General features: G+C 48.0%; 1 protein-coding gene across 1 annotated transcript; it reads right to left on the bottom strand.

Annotated features, from left to right (window-relative positions):
• Positions 1-5,622: 5,622 nt before the first annotated feature.
• Positions 5,623-7,681, bottom strand: LOC147118592 (uncharacterized). The gene is made up of 2 exons (XM_085984489.1): positions 7,577-7,681; positions 5,623-6,661 (listed from the first exon to the last, which is right to left on the bottom strand). The coding sequence occupies exon 2, from the start codon at positions 6,382-6,384 to the stop codon at positions 5,878-5,880; it is 507 nt and encodes a 168-aa protein (XP_085840615.1). The 5' UTR covers positions 6,385-6,661; positions 7,577-7,681; the 3' UTR covers positions 5,623-5,877.
• Positions 7,682-16,869: the final 9,188 nt, after the last annotated feature.

Below are 16,869 nucleotides of genomic sequence, written 5' to 3'. Positions count from 1 at the left end.
CTTTAAGTGCCATTCCCCAATCAATCCTACCCAACTCACACCTCATACCATCGTAGTCCCCTTTATTTAAATTCAGGACCCTAGTCTCTGAGTCAACTATTTCACTCTCCAGCTTAATGAAGAATTCTATCATATTATGATCGCTCTGACCCAAGGGGCCTCGCACAACAAGATTGCTAATTAATCCTTTATCATTACATAAACCCAGTCTAAGATGGCCTGATCTCTAGCTGGTTCCTCGACATATTGGTCCAGGAAACCATCCCGTATACGCTCCAGGAATTCCTCCTCCAAAGTATTGTTACTAATTTGGTTAGCCCAATCTATATGTAGACTAAAGTCACCCATGATAACTACTGTGCCCTTATTGCACGCTTCTCTAATTTCCCATTTAATGCCATCCCCAACCTCCGCATTACTGTTTGGAGGTCTATATACCACTCCCACTAACGTTTTCTGCCCCTTGGTATTTTTCAGTTCTACCCATACAGATTCTACATCATCAGAGCTAATACCCTTCCTTTCAATTGTGTTAATCCCCTCTTTAACCAGCAATGCTACCCCACCTCCTTTTCCTTTTTGCCTATCTTTCATGAATATTGAATACCCCGGGATATTGAGTTCCCAGCCTTGGCCACCCTGGAGCCATGTTTCCGTAATCCCAATCATATCATATTCGTTTACCTCTATTTACGCAGCTAATTCATCCACCTTATTACGAATGCTCCTTGCATTAAAACACAAAGCCTTCAGGCTTGTTCTTTTAACTCTCTTAGAATTATTATTTACTGTGGCCATGGGGGAGGTGGGACCAGTACAAAACGGACGGTTTGCACCTGGGCCGGGCCAGGACCGATGTCCTAGGGGGAGTGTTTGCTAATGCCCTGGAGGAGGGTTTAAACTAAAATGGCAGGTGGTTGGGAACCTGTGCAGGGAGACAGAGGAAAGGGAAACAAGGATAAAAGCAAAAGACAGGAAGGAGAAAAACAAAAGTGGCAGGCAGAGAAATCCTTTGAGGTCCTATTTTTTAATTTACCTCCTAACTCCCTATATTCAGCTTTTAGGACCTCATCCCAGTTTTTACCTATATCGTTGGTACCTATATGCACCACGACAACTGGCTGTTCACCCTCCCCTTCCAAAATGTTCTGCAGCTGCTCTGAGACATCCTTGACCCTTGCACCAGGGAGGCAACACACCATCCTGGAGTCTCATTTGCAGCCGCAGAAAAGCCTATCTGTTCCCCTTACAATAGAATCCCCTATCACTATAGCTCTCCCAGTCTTTTTTCCTCCCATTCTGTGCAGCAGAACCACCCACGGTGCCAAGAAGTTGGCTGCTGCTGCCTTCCCCTGGTAAGGCCTGGACAGACTAGATACAGGAAGGATGTTTCTGATGGCTGGGGAGTCCAGAACCAGGGGTCATAGTCTAAGGATAAGGGGTAAGCCATTTAGGACTGAAATGAGGAGGAATTTCTTCACCCAGAGAGTGGTGAACCTGTGGAATTCTCTGCCACAGACGGCGGTGGAGGCCAGTTCATTAAGTATATTCAAGAAAGAGTTGGATATATTTCTTAAGGCTAAAGGGATCAAGGGATTTGGGGAGAAGGCAGGGACCGGGTACTGAATTTGGATGATCAGCCATGATCTCATTGAATGGCGGAGCAGGCTGGAAGGGCCGAATGGCCTACTCCTGCTCCTATCTTCTATGTATCTATGTAAGCCAACTCCCCCATCAGTATCCAAAGCGGTATATCTGTTTGAGTGGGGGGTGGCCACAGGGGACCCCTGCACTACCTGCCTGCACCTATTACTCTGCCTGTTGGTCACCTGTTCCCTCTCTGCCTGTGCCCACTTCACCTGCGGTGTGACCAACTGATCAGACGTGCTATTCACGACGTCCTCAGCATCGTGAATGGTCCAGTATGTATCCAATTGCTGCTCCAGCACCGTAATGCGGTCTGCCAGTACCTGCAGCTGGACACACTTCCTGCACACATGGTTGTCAGGGGCACAGGAAGTGTCCCTGAGTTCCCACATAGCGCAGGAGGAGCATACCACGGCACCGGGCTGTCCTGCCATGACTTACCCTTTAATTAATTGCAATTAAATTAAACCGATGAATCCCACCAATTTCACTACAGTTAAATGATATATTTAAGGGCTCTAGTTTACAAACTGTCCCCACTACACCACAGAGACCTTAAAAACTATAAATCACAGAGTTAAAGTTTTAAAAAAGAGAGAAATACTCCCAACCAATCACTTACCTGTTTTGTGGTGACGTCACACCTCGATTACTTTTTACTTCTCTCCCTCCCTGAGATTGGAGATTAGTAAACCTACCCACGCCTCGGGCTTACCTTTTATAGGTCGCTGCCACTCGGATACCAGCCGCTGCCGCTCTGAGGCCTACCCGCACCTCAGGCTTACCTTTTATAGGTCGCCGCCGCTCGGATTCCCGCCGCTGCCGCTCTGAGGCCTCCCCGTGCTCGGGCTTACCTTTTTATACTGCCGCCGCTCGAGTTACGGCCGCTGCCGCTCTGAGGCCTACCCACGCTCGGGCTTACCTTTTTATACTGCCGCCGCTCGAGTTCCCGCCACTGCCGCTATGTCGCCATATTATAAATAGGATATAGAGGCACTGGAGAGGGTGCAGAGAAGATTTACAAGGATGATACCAGAAATGCGAGGGTGTACAGGTCAGGAAAGGATGAACAGGCTGGGTCTCTTTTCTCCTGAAAATAGAAGGCTCAGGGGTGACCTAATAGAGGTCTTTAAAATTATGAAAGGTTTTGATAGAGTGGATACAGAGAGAATTTCCACTTGTGGGGAAGAGCATAACTAGAGGCCATCAATATAGGATAGTCACCAAGAAATCCAATAGGGAATTGAGGAGAAACTTCTTTACCCAGAGAGTGGTGAGAATGTGGAACTCGCTACCACAGGGAGTGGTTGAGGCAAATAGTATCGATGCATTTAAGGGGAGGCTGGACAGCATATGAGGGAGAAGGGAATAGAGGGTTACGCTGATAGATTTAGATGAGGAAAGACGGGAGGAGGCTCGAGTGGAGCATAAACACCAGCATGGACTGGTTGGGCCGAATATCCTGTGTAATCCTATTAATTAACTCTACCTCCCAATTTGGTGTCATCGACAAATTTTTAAATTCGATTCCCAAGTCCAAATCGTTTGTGTAAATGGTGAACAACAATGATCCCAGCACCGATCCCTGTGGAACACCACTTCCCACCTTTTGCCCGTCTGAGTAGCTACTCCCAACCCCTACTCTCTGTTTCCTGTTTTGTAACCAGCTTGCTATCCATAAACAGTTTGTAAGATAGACAAGATGACCCAGGTCAGGCCGTGTGGAGTGAAGGGCCAGGCAGCAGAATGGATGGAAAGATGGCTACAAAACAGAAATCAGAGGGTTGGAGTTAAGGGAAGTTTGTTGCGATCTTTCCATCCATTCTGCTGCCTGACCTTTGACTCCACACGACCTGACCGTGGTCATCTTGTAGACCGTACATACTGCAGACACAGTGCACCAGTGGTGGAGGGGGTGGATATTGAGTCCTGTGGCAGGGGCGCTGATGAAGTGGATTTCTCTGTCCGTGAGTTTTGAGGCATCGCAAGTGGTGTTTTTCACCACTTTCCACCTTTAAAACAACCTTGCTGCCAGTTTATTAAAGCCATTAACAGCCGCTCGGGTGGGACACACCAATAAATGAGGCCTTGTTTCCCTCACAATGACAGGCCTGAGCCCGAGTTAGAAAACATTTAGTAATTAAACCAGACTGGGCGGGGCCTGAGGTGCGAGTCAGTAATGGAAAATTGGGGGCCAGCGTACTTCACACCAGGGCTGAGGACCCGGGGACTCGGGTTTCTGTATCATTTATTGATTAATTTAGTTTATTGGCCAATGTCAATCAGACGGGCGGGTCATCTTGCTGTCCGGCGGAGGCGAGGTTCCCCAGTGGAGGGCTCTCTACGCGGGGGTCCTTCCCTGCACCATTGAGGATCTGGGGTGGAGACTGTTGCAGGGAGCTGTCGCTAAACAGTTTTTAAACTCCTTTCCGGACTCCAAGGCCAGATGTGTTTTCTGTGGCCTAGAGGCTCCATGGGCCGTGTATATATTCAGTGTGAGAGGTTCCAGCCCCTGTATAGTTACCTGAAGGGGCTGCTCCTCAACTCTTGGTTACACTTTAGCCCCACGCTCCTAATCTTTGGCTGCCCGGTGCGGAGGGGGGTGGGTAAGTTGGAGGATCTTCTCCTGGACCTGCTCTTGGGCCTGGTGAAAACAGCAATTTGTAGGTCCAGGATAGGCGGGGCTCATGGGGGGGTCACTCTGGCTGCCTGCCTCTCTCCCGTGGTCTTGTCCCTGCCCAGGTGGCCCTGGAGAGAGAGCAGGCGGTGTCCACCGGTTCACTTGATACCTTCCTCGAATGGTGGGCACGGAAGGTATCAAGAGGCGATAATCGATCCTCACAATCACATTGTGATGTAATTATTAATTGTGTGTGTGTCACAAATACATTTCTTCTATTTTGATACAAAAGCTCTACTAGACATGTTAAACTACTAGTTATTTAATCAGGGCTGCAGCTGCTGAAAGGTTGACTGTACTGAGCTTTGTGGCCAGAGCTGGCAGACGTGTTGTTCTGAAGTCTGATGTCTCACACCTGAAGAGTCTGTTTATGTCATGTTGTAATGACCTTTTTCTGTTGCCTGGTGTCAGAAATAGAAATCAAAGGGAGATGGTGCCCCACTCTGTTAATCAACTCTTTGACACATTTCCATGCATTTCCTTTCTTAATTTACAAAGATCACAACTCCATTAGTGAACAATGGATTGCCAGTCTGCCACTTTTTAGTAAGGCTTGAAAGGATTCGCTGTGAAGCTACACCTGCCCATCTGTCTGTGTGTCACTGTGTTTGGATTGTGTTAGACAACAGTCCTAATATCTTGCCTACATCCATTACAATTTTTGAAATGTTAGATTGTACTTGGAAGAAGTTGAGTTTGAATCTGACAATTCTCAAATTGGGAGCTTTTAATGATTTCTGTTTTTCACGTAACTATATAGTGATGTGATCAGTCAAAGCAAATTAAAAGATGCTGCTATTTACTGAACACAACTGAATAATTCTACAAGGATGTTATCACAGTCTTCCTCAGTATTAACTACACCACCCAATTTAGTGTCATCTGCAAATTTTGAAATTGTACTTCTGATTCCCAAGTCCAAATCATTCATGTAAATGATGAACAACAGGGGTCCCAGCACCGATCCCCGTGGAACACCACTTCCCACCTTCCGCCCGTCTGAGTAAATACCTTTAGCTCATCCCGTCACTATAACTGGACTTGTCTCCATTCCCGTGCTGAGGGGATTGCTGTACCAGACAGGAGGGGCAACACTTGGGGACTCTCGATTCTCCACCAATTCCCATTCCCCTTCTTTCTGGTGGATAATGGAGGTGCCACTGTGTGTAATGTGCAAGTCAGTAAGAATTGTCAGCAAGGATTAAGCAGCACTTTCCAATTGGGGATGTTAATCAGTGGAACCTTTCAGACACTGAATTGTAGATTTTGTACCAAAGATCAATTTAGGATTGAAGTAAAAGTTCATAATTTTATTGTAAAATAATTCAGGGGCTCTCATCAGAAAGTAAGGGGAAAGATCAGACAGCGGTTCTTAAACGAACACTGCAGCCCCGACAAGTCAATCAGCTATATATCCAGAATATTAAACTCCAGCCCAATTATAGCGGTTATTAACATCAGCAGAAACAAACCCCAACTGTCAGAATCAACATGGTTCAGTCCTGGATGTGATTAACAGCAGCAATAACAGCAGAATCCAACCCCTGCAATCACATGTGAACTCGCTGGTGTCTCAGCAGGTTGGATGACCGAGTGAATCCCTTCCCACACACGGAGCAGGTGAACGGCCTCTCCTCAGTGTGAACATACTGGTATGTCTGGAGACTGGACGAGCAAGTGAATCCCTTCCCACACACGTAGCAGGTGAATGGCATCTCCCCAGTGTGAACTCGCTGGTGTGTCAGAAGGTGGAATGACCGAATTAATCCTTTCCCACACACGGAGCAGGTGAATGGCCTCTCCACAGTGTGAATGCGCCGGTGTTTCAGAAGGTCGGAGGAATTAGTGAGTCCCTTCTCACACACTGGGCAGGTGAACGGCCTCTCCCCAGTGTGAATTCGCTGGTGTCTCAGCAGACTGGATGAGTGAGTGAATCCCTTCTCACACATGGAGCAGGTGAACGGCCTCTCCCCAGTGTGACTGCGTCGATGAGTTTCCAGTTGGGACGGGTAATTGAATCCCTTCCCACAGTCCCCACATTTCCACGGTTGCTCCATGGTTCGGGTGTCCTTGTGTCTTTCCAGGTTGGATGATCAGTTGAAGCCTCGTCCACACACACAACACGTGTACGGTTTCTCCCCGCTGTGAATGTTGCAATGCATTTTCAGGCTGTGTAACTGGTTAAAGCTCTTTCCACAGTCAGTGCACTGGAACACTCTCACTCGGGTCTGTGTGTCTCGGTGCTTTTCCAGTCACACTGATGTTTGAAATCTTTTCCCACAGACAGGACAGACAAGCATTTCCCCTTCCATATTCAAAGGCTGATGATATTCCCTGTAAAAGTAGTTTACAAAAGTCATCACTGTAAAATGCAGAACAGATAATTCTAGTTTCTATAGAACATTCTTTCCTTTATTATTACATAGAATTACATAGATTTTACAGCACAGAAACAGGCCATTCGGCCCAACTGGTCCATGCGGTGTTTATGCTCCACACAAGCCTCCTCCCATCTCTCTTCATCTCACCCTATCAGCATCTCCTTCTATCCCATTCTCCCATGTGTTTATCCAGCTTCCCCTTAAATACATCCCTGCTCTTCGCCTCAACTACTCCCTGTGGCAGCAAGTTCCACATTCTCAGCACTCTCTGGGTGAAGGAGTTTAATCTAAATAGGACTTTCCTGGGCAGCCAATCAGCACTGCTGCCTCTTTTGTGCATTTCCTGGCGAGGCTAAACAGTTGATATTTTCTGATCAAAAAGAGCTGAGCTCAGCAGTATTAGTCCTGTTTTGCCTCCTTTGGAGACCAGGTGTACGAGCAGAGTGAGCGCAGCCTTCACAGCAACCACAACAAAATTGTTACAGTTGTGAAGGAACTTTGTGCCAGTGCACTGGACCACAAAGTATGTGTGTCGATTATTGTCTGACTGCGTTACTGAGAAGCGCCTTGGGATGTTTTAATGGTGCTATATAAATGTAAGTTGTTGGTGTATAGAGTACTCTGTTTAAAGTTAGTGAAATGATCAATAACCAAGGAAGATCATTTTTTTGTTTGGTTGTGTTAGTTTTCATAGAATCATGGAAGCGTACATCACGAAGGAGGCCATTCGGCCCGTCGGGCCTGTGCTGGCTCTTAAAATGAGCAGTCGAGCTTAGTCCCACATCCCTGCTTGTTGTCCGTAACCCTGTAAGATCCTCATCCTCAAGTACCCGCCCAGCTGCCTTTTAAAATAATATCATAATCCTACCGCCTCCCGGAACCGTCTCTTCCGCTTCAGACCAGCGCCGCCGCACTGCGCATGCTCAGAGCACCGTCCAGTTCCGCGTCTGCGTACTGGGCTCCAGTGGTCATTGATAGGGCACTTTCTGCCCCGCGGGTGATTCTGGGTAAACACACCGCCATTGAACCCGCAATTGGTCAACAGCACATTTTTTTATCATCCCTTCGATATTGGGGCCGGTGGGGCAATCAACAAAATTAATAAATTATACAGAAATCCACATGCCCGGGCCCTCCGCCATCATGTGAAGTACGCTGGCCGCCGATTTTCAGTTACCAACTCGTGCCTCAGGCCTCGTCCAGTCCGGTTTAATTGCTAAATGTTTACTAACTGTGTTTTCTAACTTCAGTGCAGCCCTGTTATTCAGGGGGAAACTTGCGAGGCCCATTCTTTTGTAAGTCTTACCTGAGAAGCTGTTAATGGCTTTAATAAGCTGGCAGCAATTTTTTTTTCAAGGTGGAAATAGGTGAAAATCGCCACTAGCGATCCATCAAAACACACGGGACAGAGAAGTCCACTTCAGCAGCACACTTGCCACAGGACTCAATATCGATCCCCTCCATCACTGGTGCACTTTGTCTGCAGTGTGTACGGTCTACAAGATGACCAAAAGTCAGATTGTGTGGAGTCAAAGGTCAGACCGTGTGGAGTCAAGGGCCAAGTAGCATGTTTTGGTGAAAAGATGGCTACAGAACAGAAATCAGAGAGTAAGAGCTAAGGGAAGTTTCTCGGACTGGCATAAAGTGAGAAGATCCGTGCTGGGACCCATGTTGTTCACCATTATATGGACTCAAAAATTGGAGGCATGTTGCAGATGATACCAAGTTGGTCCTTGTGGAGACCAAGTCTTCACACTGAGGACACCCTCCATTGTATTGTGTGGCACTACCACTGTGCTAAGTGACATAGACCTAACAGCTCAAAACTGGGCAGCCACGAGGCGCTGTGGGCAATCAGCAGTTGCAGAATGTATTCCACCACAAACTGCAACTGGGAAAGTAAGCTGTGAGGAGGACACAAAGGGATATAAACAGGTGAGTGGGCAATAAGGTGGCAGATGGAATATAATGTGAGGAAATGTGAGGTTATTCACTTTGGTAGGAAGAATCGAGAAACAGAATATTTTTTAAATGGTGAGAAACTATTAAATGTTGGTGTTCAGAGAGATTTCGTTGTCCTCGTCCAGGAAACACAGGAAGTCATGAGGGTGCTCGACAGAGTAGATAGAGAGAAACTGTTCCCATTGGCAGAAGGGTCGAGAAGCAGAGGACACAGATTTAAGGTGATTGGCAAAAGAACCAAATGCGACATGAGGGAAAACTTTATTTACACAGCAACGGAAGTGGTGGAAGTGGAGACACTCAATGTTTTCAAAGGGAGACTGGATCAGCACCTGAGGGAAATAAACTTGCAGGGTTACGGGGATAGAGCGGGGAAATGGGACTGACTGGATTGCTCTACAGAGAGCCGGCACGGACTCGATGGGCCGAATGGCCTCCTTCTGTGCCATTATGACTCTGAGTGGTTAGGATCTGGAATGCACTGCCTGAAAGGGTGGTGGAGGCAGATTCAATCACTGCTTTCAATCAGGAATTGGATAAGTACCTGAAAGAAAAAAAATTGCAGTGCTACGGGGAAAGGGCGGGGGAGTGGAACTAGCTGAGGTGTTCTTGCAGAGAGCCGGCATGGGCTCGATGGGCTGAATGGCCTCCTTCTGTGCTGTAACCATTCCATGATTCTATAAAAGTTAGCTTGCAGGTACAGCAAACAATTAGGAAGGCAAATGGCATGTTGGCCATTATTGCAAGGGAGTTGGCGTACAAGAGTAAGGAAGTTTTATTACAATTGTACAGGGCTCTGGTGAGACCACACCTGGAGTACTGTGCACAGTTTTGGTCTCCTTATCTGAGAAAGGACATACATGCCTTAGAGCTGGTGCAATGAAGGTTCACTAGATTGATCTCTGGGATGAGAGGGTTGTTATATGAAGAGAGATTGAGTAGATTGGGCTTATACTCTCTGGAGTTTAGAAGAATGAGAGGTGATCACATTGAAACATATAATATTCTGAGGGGGATTGGCAGGGTAGATGCTGACAGCTTGTTTCCACTGGCTGGAGAGTCTAGAACTAGGGGGCAGATTCTCAGGATAAGGGGTCGGCCATTTAAGACTGAGATGAGGAGGAATTTCTTTACTCAGAGGGTTGTGAATCTTTGGAATTCTCTATCCCAGAGGGCTGTGAATGCTGAGTCGTTGAGTATATTCAAGGCTGAGATAGATAGGTTTTTGGACTCTAGGGGAATCAAAGGATATGGGGTTCGGGCGGGAAAGTGGAGTTGAGGTCGATGATCAGCCATGATCTTATTGAATTGTGGAGCAGGCTCTAAGGGCCGTATGGCCCACTCCTGCTCCTAATTCTTACGTTCTTATAACTTCATGGCCCAGCATACCCCTCACTCCTCTATCATCATCAAACCAGAGGACCAACCCTGATTCAAAGAGGAGTGCAGAAGTGCATGCTGGGAACAGCACCCGGTGTACCTGAAAATGAGAAGCCAACTTGGTGAAGCTGAAACACAGGACTACATGCATGCTAAACAGAGGAAGCAGCATGCTATAGACAGAGCCCAGCAATCCCACAATCAAAGCATCAGATCAAAGCTCTGCAGTCCTGCCACATCTAGTCACGAATGGGAGTGGACAATTATGCAACTAACAGGAGGAGACCATCATATAAGTGCAAAAGACAAGGCCGAATCATTTGTAACTTTCTTCAGTCAGAAGTGTCGAGTGGATGATCCTTCTCTACCTGCTCCTGAGTCAACAACAACCACTTGCATTTATATAGCACCTTTACTGCCTTAAAATGTTCCCATGCTCTTCACAAGAACGTTATCAGAGAAAATATGGCACCAAACCACGTAAGGAGATATTAGGACAGGCAAAAATCTTGGTCAAAGAGATAGTTTTTAAGGATCATCTTAAAGAAGGAGAGAGGCAGGTAGGTTTTCTGAATTCCAGACCTGCGGCCTCAGCAGCTGAAGGCACGGCCGCCAATAGTGGAGCAATAAAAATCGGGGATGCACAAGAGGCCAGAATTAGAGGAGCACAGATATTTTGGAGGGTTGTAGGGCTGGAGGAGGTTTTAGAGATGGGGTGGAGCAAGGTCATGGAGGGAATTGAAAACAAGGATGAATGTTTTAAATTTGAGGTGTTGCCGGACAGGGAGCCAGTGTAGGTGGGTGAGCACAGGCGTGATGGGTGAACGAGACTTGGTGAGAGTCAGGGGAGGGGCAGCAGAGTTTTGGAGGAGCTGAAGCTTACGGAGGGTGAAAGATGGGAGGCTGACTAGGAGAGCATTGGTATAGTCGAGTCTGGAGGCAACAAAGGCAGGGATGAGGGTTTTAGCAGCAGATGGGCGGAGGCAGAGGCGGAGTTAGGTAATGTTATGGAGGTGGAAGGAGGAGGTGTTGGTAACAGAGAGAATATGTGGTCGGCAGCTCAGCTCAGGGTCAAATGGGATGTCGAGGTTGTGAACAGTCTGGTTCAGCCTCAGACAGTCGGCAGGAAAGGGATGGAGGTGGTTGCTCGGGAATGAGAGAGTGGCGGGGGCCTCGTAGGCCCGAGCATTAATCCACCGCCCCCGGGGAAAGGCTCCCTCAGCCCGAGCATTAATCCACTTCCTGGGTAAGGGCTCCCTAGGCCCGAGCATTAACCCACTTCCTGGGTAAGGGCTCCCTCGGCCCGAGCATTAATCCACTTCCTGGGTAAGGGTTCCCTAGGCCCGAGCATTAACCCACCCCTGGATAAGTGTCTCGGAGGCTCGCGCATTAATCCACCCACTGGGTAAAGGCTCCCTAGGCCCGAGCATCAACCCACCCCCTGGGTAAAGGCTCCCCAGGCCCGAGCATTAACCCACTTCCTGGGTAAGGATCCTGTAGCCCCGAGCATTAATCCACTTCCTGGGTAACGATCCTGTAGTCCTGAGCATTAATCCACCCCTGGATAAGTGTCTCGGAGGCCCGAGCATTAATCCACCGCCCCCGGGGAAGAGCTCCCTAGGGCCGAGCATTAATCCACCGCCACCGGGGAAGAGCTCCCTCGGCCTGAGCATTAATCCACTTCCTGGGTAAGGATCCTGTCGTCCCGAACATCAATCCATCCCTGGGGGAAGGCCCCATAGGCCCGAGCATTAACCCACACCCTTAAATCCTACCCTCTGATTTCTGTTTTGTGGCCGTCTTTCCATCCATTCTGTTACCTGACCGTTGACCCCACACAGCCTGACCTTGGTCATCTTGTAGACTGTATATACTGCAGACATGTTGCATCAATGTTGGAGGGGATCGATATTGTGGCAGATGCGCTGATGAAGTGGATTTCTCTGTCCCGTGTGTTTTGGTGGATCGCTAGTGGCGTTTTTCACCTCTTTCCACCTTGAAAAAAATTGCTGCCAGCTTATTATTATTTTTTTAATTCATTGATGGGATGTGGGCGTCGCTGGCTAGGCCTGCATTTAGTGCCCATCCCTAATTGCCCTTGAGAAGATGGTGGTGAGCCGCCTTCTTGAACCACTGCAGTCCATATGGTATAGGTACACCCACAATGCTGTTAGGAAGGGAGTTCCAGGATTTTGGCCCAGCGACAGTGAAGGAGCGGCGATACAGGTCCAAGTCAGGATGGTGTCGGCGGGTGTTTCAGTGGCAGCAGCGGGGCTATAAAAGTCCCAGAGACCAGGTAAGGCCTCAGTGCGTCGGCGGGAACTCAGCGGCAGAGCGGGGCTATAAAAGTCCCAGAGACCAGGTAAGGCCTCACAGCATCGGCGGGTGTTTCAGCGGCAGCAGCGGGGCTATAAAAGTCCCAGAGACCCAGGTAAGGCCTCAGTGCGTTGGCGGGTGTTTCAGCGGCCGCAGCGGGGCTATAAAAGTCTCAGAGACCAGGTAAGGCCTCAGTGCATCGGCGGGTGTTTCAGCGGCAGCAGCGGGGCTATAAAAGTCCCAGAAACCAGGTAAGGCCTCAGTGCGTCGGTGGGTGTTTCAACGGCAGCAGCGGGGCTATAAAAGTCCCAGAGACTCAGGTAAGGCCTCAGTGCGTCGGCGGGTGTTTCAGCGGCAGCAGCAGGGCTGTAAAAGTCCCAGAGACCAGGTAAGGCCCCAGTGCATCGGCGGGAACTCAGCGGCAGCAGCGGGGCTATAAAGTCCCAGAGACCAGGTAAGGCCTCACAGCGTCGGCGGGAATCCTGAGCGGCAGAGCGGGGCTATAAAAGGCCCCAGAGACCAGGTAAGGTTTACCAGTCTCCAGTCTGGGAACTCAGAGGGAAGGAGAGAGGTAAAAAGTAATCCAAGTGTGATGTCAACAGAAAGCAGGTAAGTGATTGGTTGGTGAGTATTTCTCCCTTTTTGAGCTTAAATCTCTTTGGTTTATAGTTTCTAAGGTGTGATATTCATCATCTAGAATCGGGGCAGAGGGTATTTAAGAATAATATTAATAAATTTAATTACATAGAATGGGAGATCAGGTGATGTGTTGCTGCTGCAATATGTGGGAGCTGGTGGACACCATTGATGCTCACGGTGATCACATTTGCAGTAAGTGTTGGCTGCTCGAGGAATTCCGGCTCCGTGTTGAAGAGCTGGAGTCCGAGCTTCAAACACTGAGACACATCAGGGAGGGGGAGAGTTACCTGGACTCTTGTGTATCAGGAGGTAGTCACACCAATTAGATTAATTAATTCAGATGTAGTCCGTGGCCAGGGTCAGGATGGTGTGACTAGAAGTGAGGCAGGTACGGGGATCCAGGAGGTAGTGTTGGAGGAGCCGCAGCCCTTGCACTTGTCCAACAGGTTCGAGGATCTTACTCCCTGTGAGGATGGGAGCAGGGACTGCGGGGAGGCTGAGCAACCTGGCCACAGCACCGTGGATCGGGGGGCCATTCAAGTGGGGGGAGTTAAAAGAAATGTTGTAGTGGTAGGGGATAGTATTGTTAGGGGGATAGATAGAGTTCTCTGCAGCCGAGAGCGAGAGTCCTGAAGGCTGTGTTGCCTGCCCGGTGCCAGGGTTAAGGACATCTCCTCTGGACTGGAGAGAAACTTGGAGTGGGAAGGGGAGGATCCAGTTGTCGTGGTCCATGTTGGTACCAACGACATAGATAGGACAAGGAAGGAGGTACTGCTGAGGGAGTTTGAGCAGCTAGGGGCCAAATTAAAAAGCAGAACCACAAGGGTAATAATCTCTGGATTATTACCTGAGCCACGAGCGAATTTGGCTAGGACAAATAAAATTAGAGAGTTAAATGCGTGGCTCAAAGACTGGTGTGGGAGAAATGGGTTTTGCTTCCTGGGACACTGGCACCAGTACTGGGGCAGGAGGGAGCTGTTCCGTTGGGACGGGCTTCACTTGGCCAGTGCTGGGACTAGAGTCCTGGCGGATCATATAACTAGGGCTGTAGAGAGGGCTTTAAACTAACTAGTCGGGGGGAGGTTCCTAGAGAGCAAATAATAAAAATGACAACAGAGAAGGTCATAGACTTGGGTAGCAGTGGGGAAATTAAAAACCAGAGCGTGTCAGGAAGGGGCAGAAGGTATGGAGTAAAAGGTAAAGTAATAAAAAGGGCAAAAGCAGGAACTAAGTGTCACAAAACATATTTGAAAGTTCTCTATCTGAATGCACGTAGCATTCGTAACAAAATAGATGAGTTAATGGCACAAATAACTACATATGGGTATAATCTTGTGGCCATTACAGAAAAATGGCTGCAGGGTGACAATGCCTGGGAATTAAACATACCAGGTTATTTAACGATCAGGAAGGACAGGCAGGAAGGAAGGGGAGGTGGGGTGGCTATGTTAATAAAGGAAGGAATCACCGTAATACAGAGAAATGATATTGGGTCAAAAGATCAGGATAATGAAACAGTTTGGGTGGAGATAAGGAATAATAAGGGGAAAAAAGCACTAGTGGGCGTAGTCTATAGGTCTCCGAACAGTGGCAACTCTGTTGGACGGTATATCAATCAGGAAATAGTTGAGGCTTGTAATAAGGGAACATCTATAATTATGGGGGATTTTAACTGTTGTGTATGTAATATGTATGTTGCTTTAGACCTATGGCCAGGGCAGCACTACTTTGTAGGGCGTAGTGATACCGTAGTACCACCCCTGGCCATAGGGGTATAAATAGTACTGTGGGCACTGATTTCCCCTCAGTTCCCGCCTGTTGGTATGAAGTAAAGACCTACGTTGAATCTTCCAAGCTGTCTCTTCATTATTGAATTAAGTATAGACACATACTTTACACTGGCGATGAGTAACGTTCGAACTCACCAGTACACGGTGCAACAAAGGAACGGCAGCAGTACGGAGAGAGACCAGCCTGCACGGTCCAGCGGCGACCAAGGGAAATCGACCAACACTCCAAGTGCGAGAGGTACACAGCCCAGCGGCGACCAAGCGAAATCGACCAACACTCGAGAGGTGCAGAGCCCAGCGGCGACCAAGAGAAATCGACCAACACTCGAGAGGTGCAGAGCCCAGCGGTGACCAAGAGAAATCGACCAACACTCGAGAGGTGCAGAGCCCAGCGGCGACCAAGAGAAATCGACCAGCACTACAGTTAAAAATGTCTAAAGACGGGTGGTTGGCACCATTTGTGGAGGACACAGAAGAATGGGAGGCCTATATCGAAAGGCATGAACTTTATTGCATAGTGAACAAGGTGGAAGATGACCAAAAGGTAGCAACCTTATTAAATTTCATGGGGCCAAAAACATACGGGCTGCTGAGAAATCTTCTTACTCCAGAAAAGCTAGCGGACAAAACGTACGCCCAAATTGTTGCTACGTTAAGGGAACATTTAAACCCTAAGCCACCATTTATAGCGGAAAGGTACCGCTTCTACAGACGCGACCAAAGGAATGATGAGTCACAGGCAGCATATTTAGCTGAGCTCAGAAGGTTGTCCAAACATTGCCAGTTTGGAGCCATATTGACGGAAGCGATCAGAGACAGATTTGTCTGTGGCATGTTAAATGAGAATACACGTAAACGGTTGCTAGCCAAGAAACAGCTCAGCCTAGATCAGGCGATTGAAATAGCATCTCCCCATGAAGCAGCAGCACAGGGTGCGGCCCAAATACGACAAAACACAACCGGCTATGACACCCATGATGTGACACTTCACAAAGGTAAATGCTACCGTTGTGGCAAAACCACCCACGACCAAAGTAATTGTTGGTTTCGTGATAAAATATGCCGGCAGTGTGAGAAAAAGGGGCATATAGCGAAAGTTTGTCGGTCTGGTACGAAACCCAATTGTGGGGGCAATCCGAGCAGTACCAAGGCAAGGACAACAATACATAAGATGTCTGACAGTAGCTCAGACGAGTCACAGGAAGGCACAAAAGCAGAGCCTAAAGGTCTAGGATGTCTCAAGTTATATGGTGTAGACAAAACGGAGGACCACAGCACAATGTGGGTTAAAATGATGGTAGCAGGCGTCAAAGTTAATATGGAGCTGGACACGGGTTCAGCCCTATCAGTAATTAATGAACAAGATTATAACAGGCTGTTCAAAAGCATTCCCTTAAAGGATACGGAAATTAAATTAAAAACATATACTGGACAAAAAGTTTACCCGAAGGGAAAAATGCAAGTAACAGTTAAATACAACGGCAGAAAAGTGCCAGGACTTTATTTATACGTCCTACCAAACGGTGGACCACCACTTTTGGGTAGGGAATGGATAAGAAAAATCCACTTTGACTGGAAGTCGATACACGAGTTAAAAGTAGAGACCACCACGGATGATACAACCATTACAAGCAAGCAGGCTGTCGAAACTATTGGCAAAAATGCCAGAGGTGTTCCAACAAGGGCTGGGGACCTTAAAGGACATTAGAGCAAAAATAACTATTGCTCAAGACGCAAACCCCAAGTTTTGTAAGGCCAGACCTGTGCCTTATGCCATTCAGCCAGCGGTGGAAGCAGAACTGGATGCCTTAGAGAGTGCAGGTGTCCTTACAAAGATTGAGTGGAGCGAGTGGGCCATGCCCATCGTCCCAGTTATAAAGAAATCTGCAAATAACACACCGGGGGAACCAAAGAAGGTTCGCATTTGCGGGGATTTTAAGATAACTATTAACCCAGTCCTGCACACGGTACAGTATCCGCTGCCGCGGATAGAAGACATATTCGCATCGTTAGCTGGGGGTAGACACTTTACGAAGATTGACCTTTGTCAAGCTTATTTACAGATGGAGGTGGA

The sequence above is a fragment of the Somniosus microcephalus genome, chromosome 4 (assembly GCF_052327205.1).
Source record: "Somniosus microcephalus isolate GS21.2 chromosome 4, FLI_Smic_1.0, whole genome shotgun sequence".
Lineage (NCBI taxonomy): Eukaryota > Metazoa > Chordata > Chondrichthyes > Squaliformes > Somniosidae > Somniosus > Somniosus microcephalus.
The sequence above is the reverse complement of the archived record's forward strand: the minus strand, read 5'-3'. Positions and strand labels throughout refer to the sequence as shown.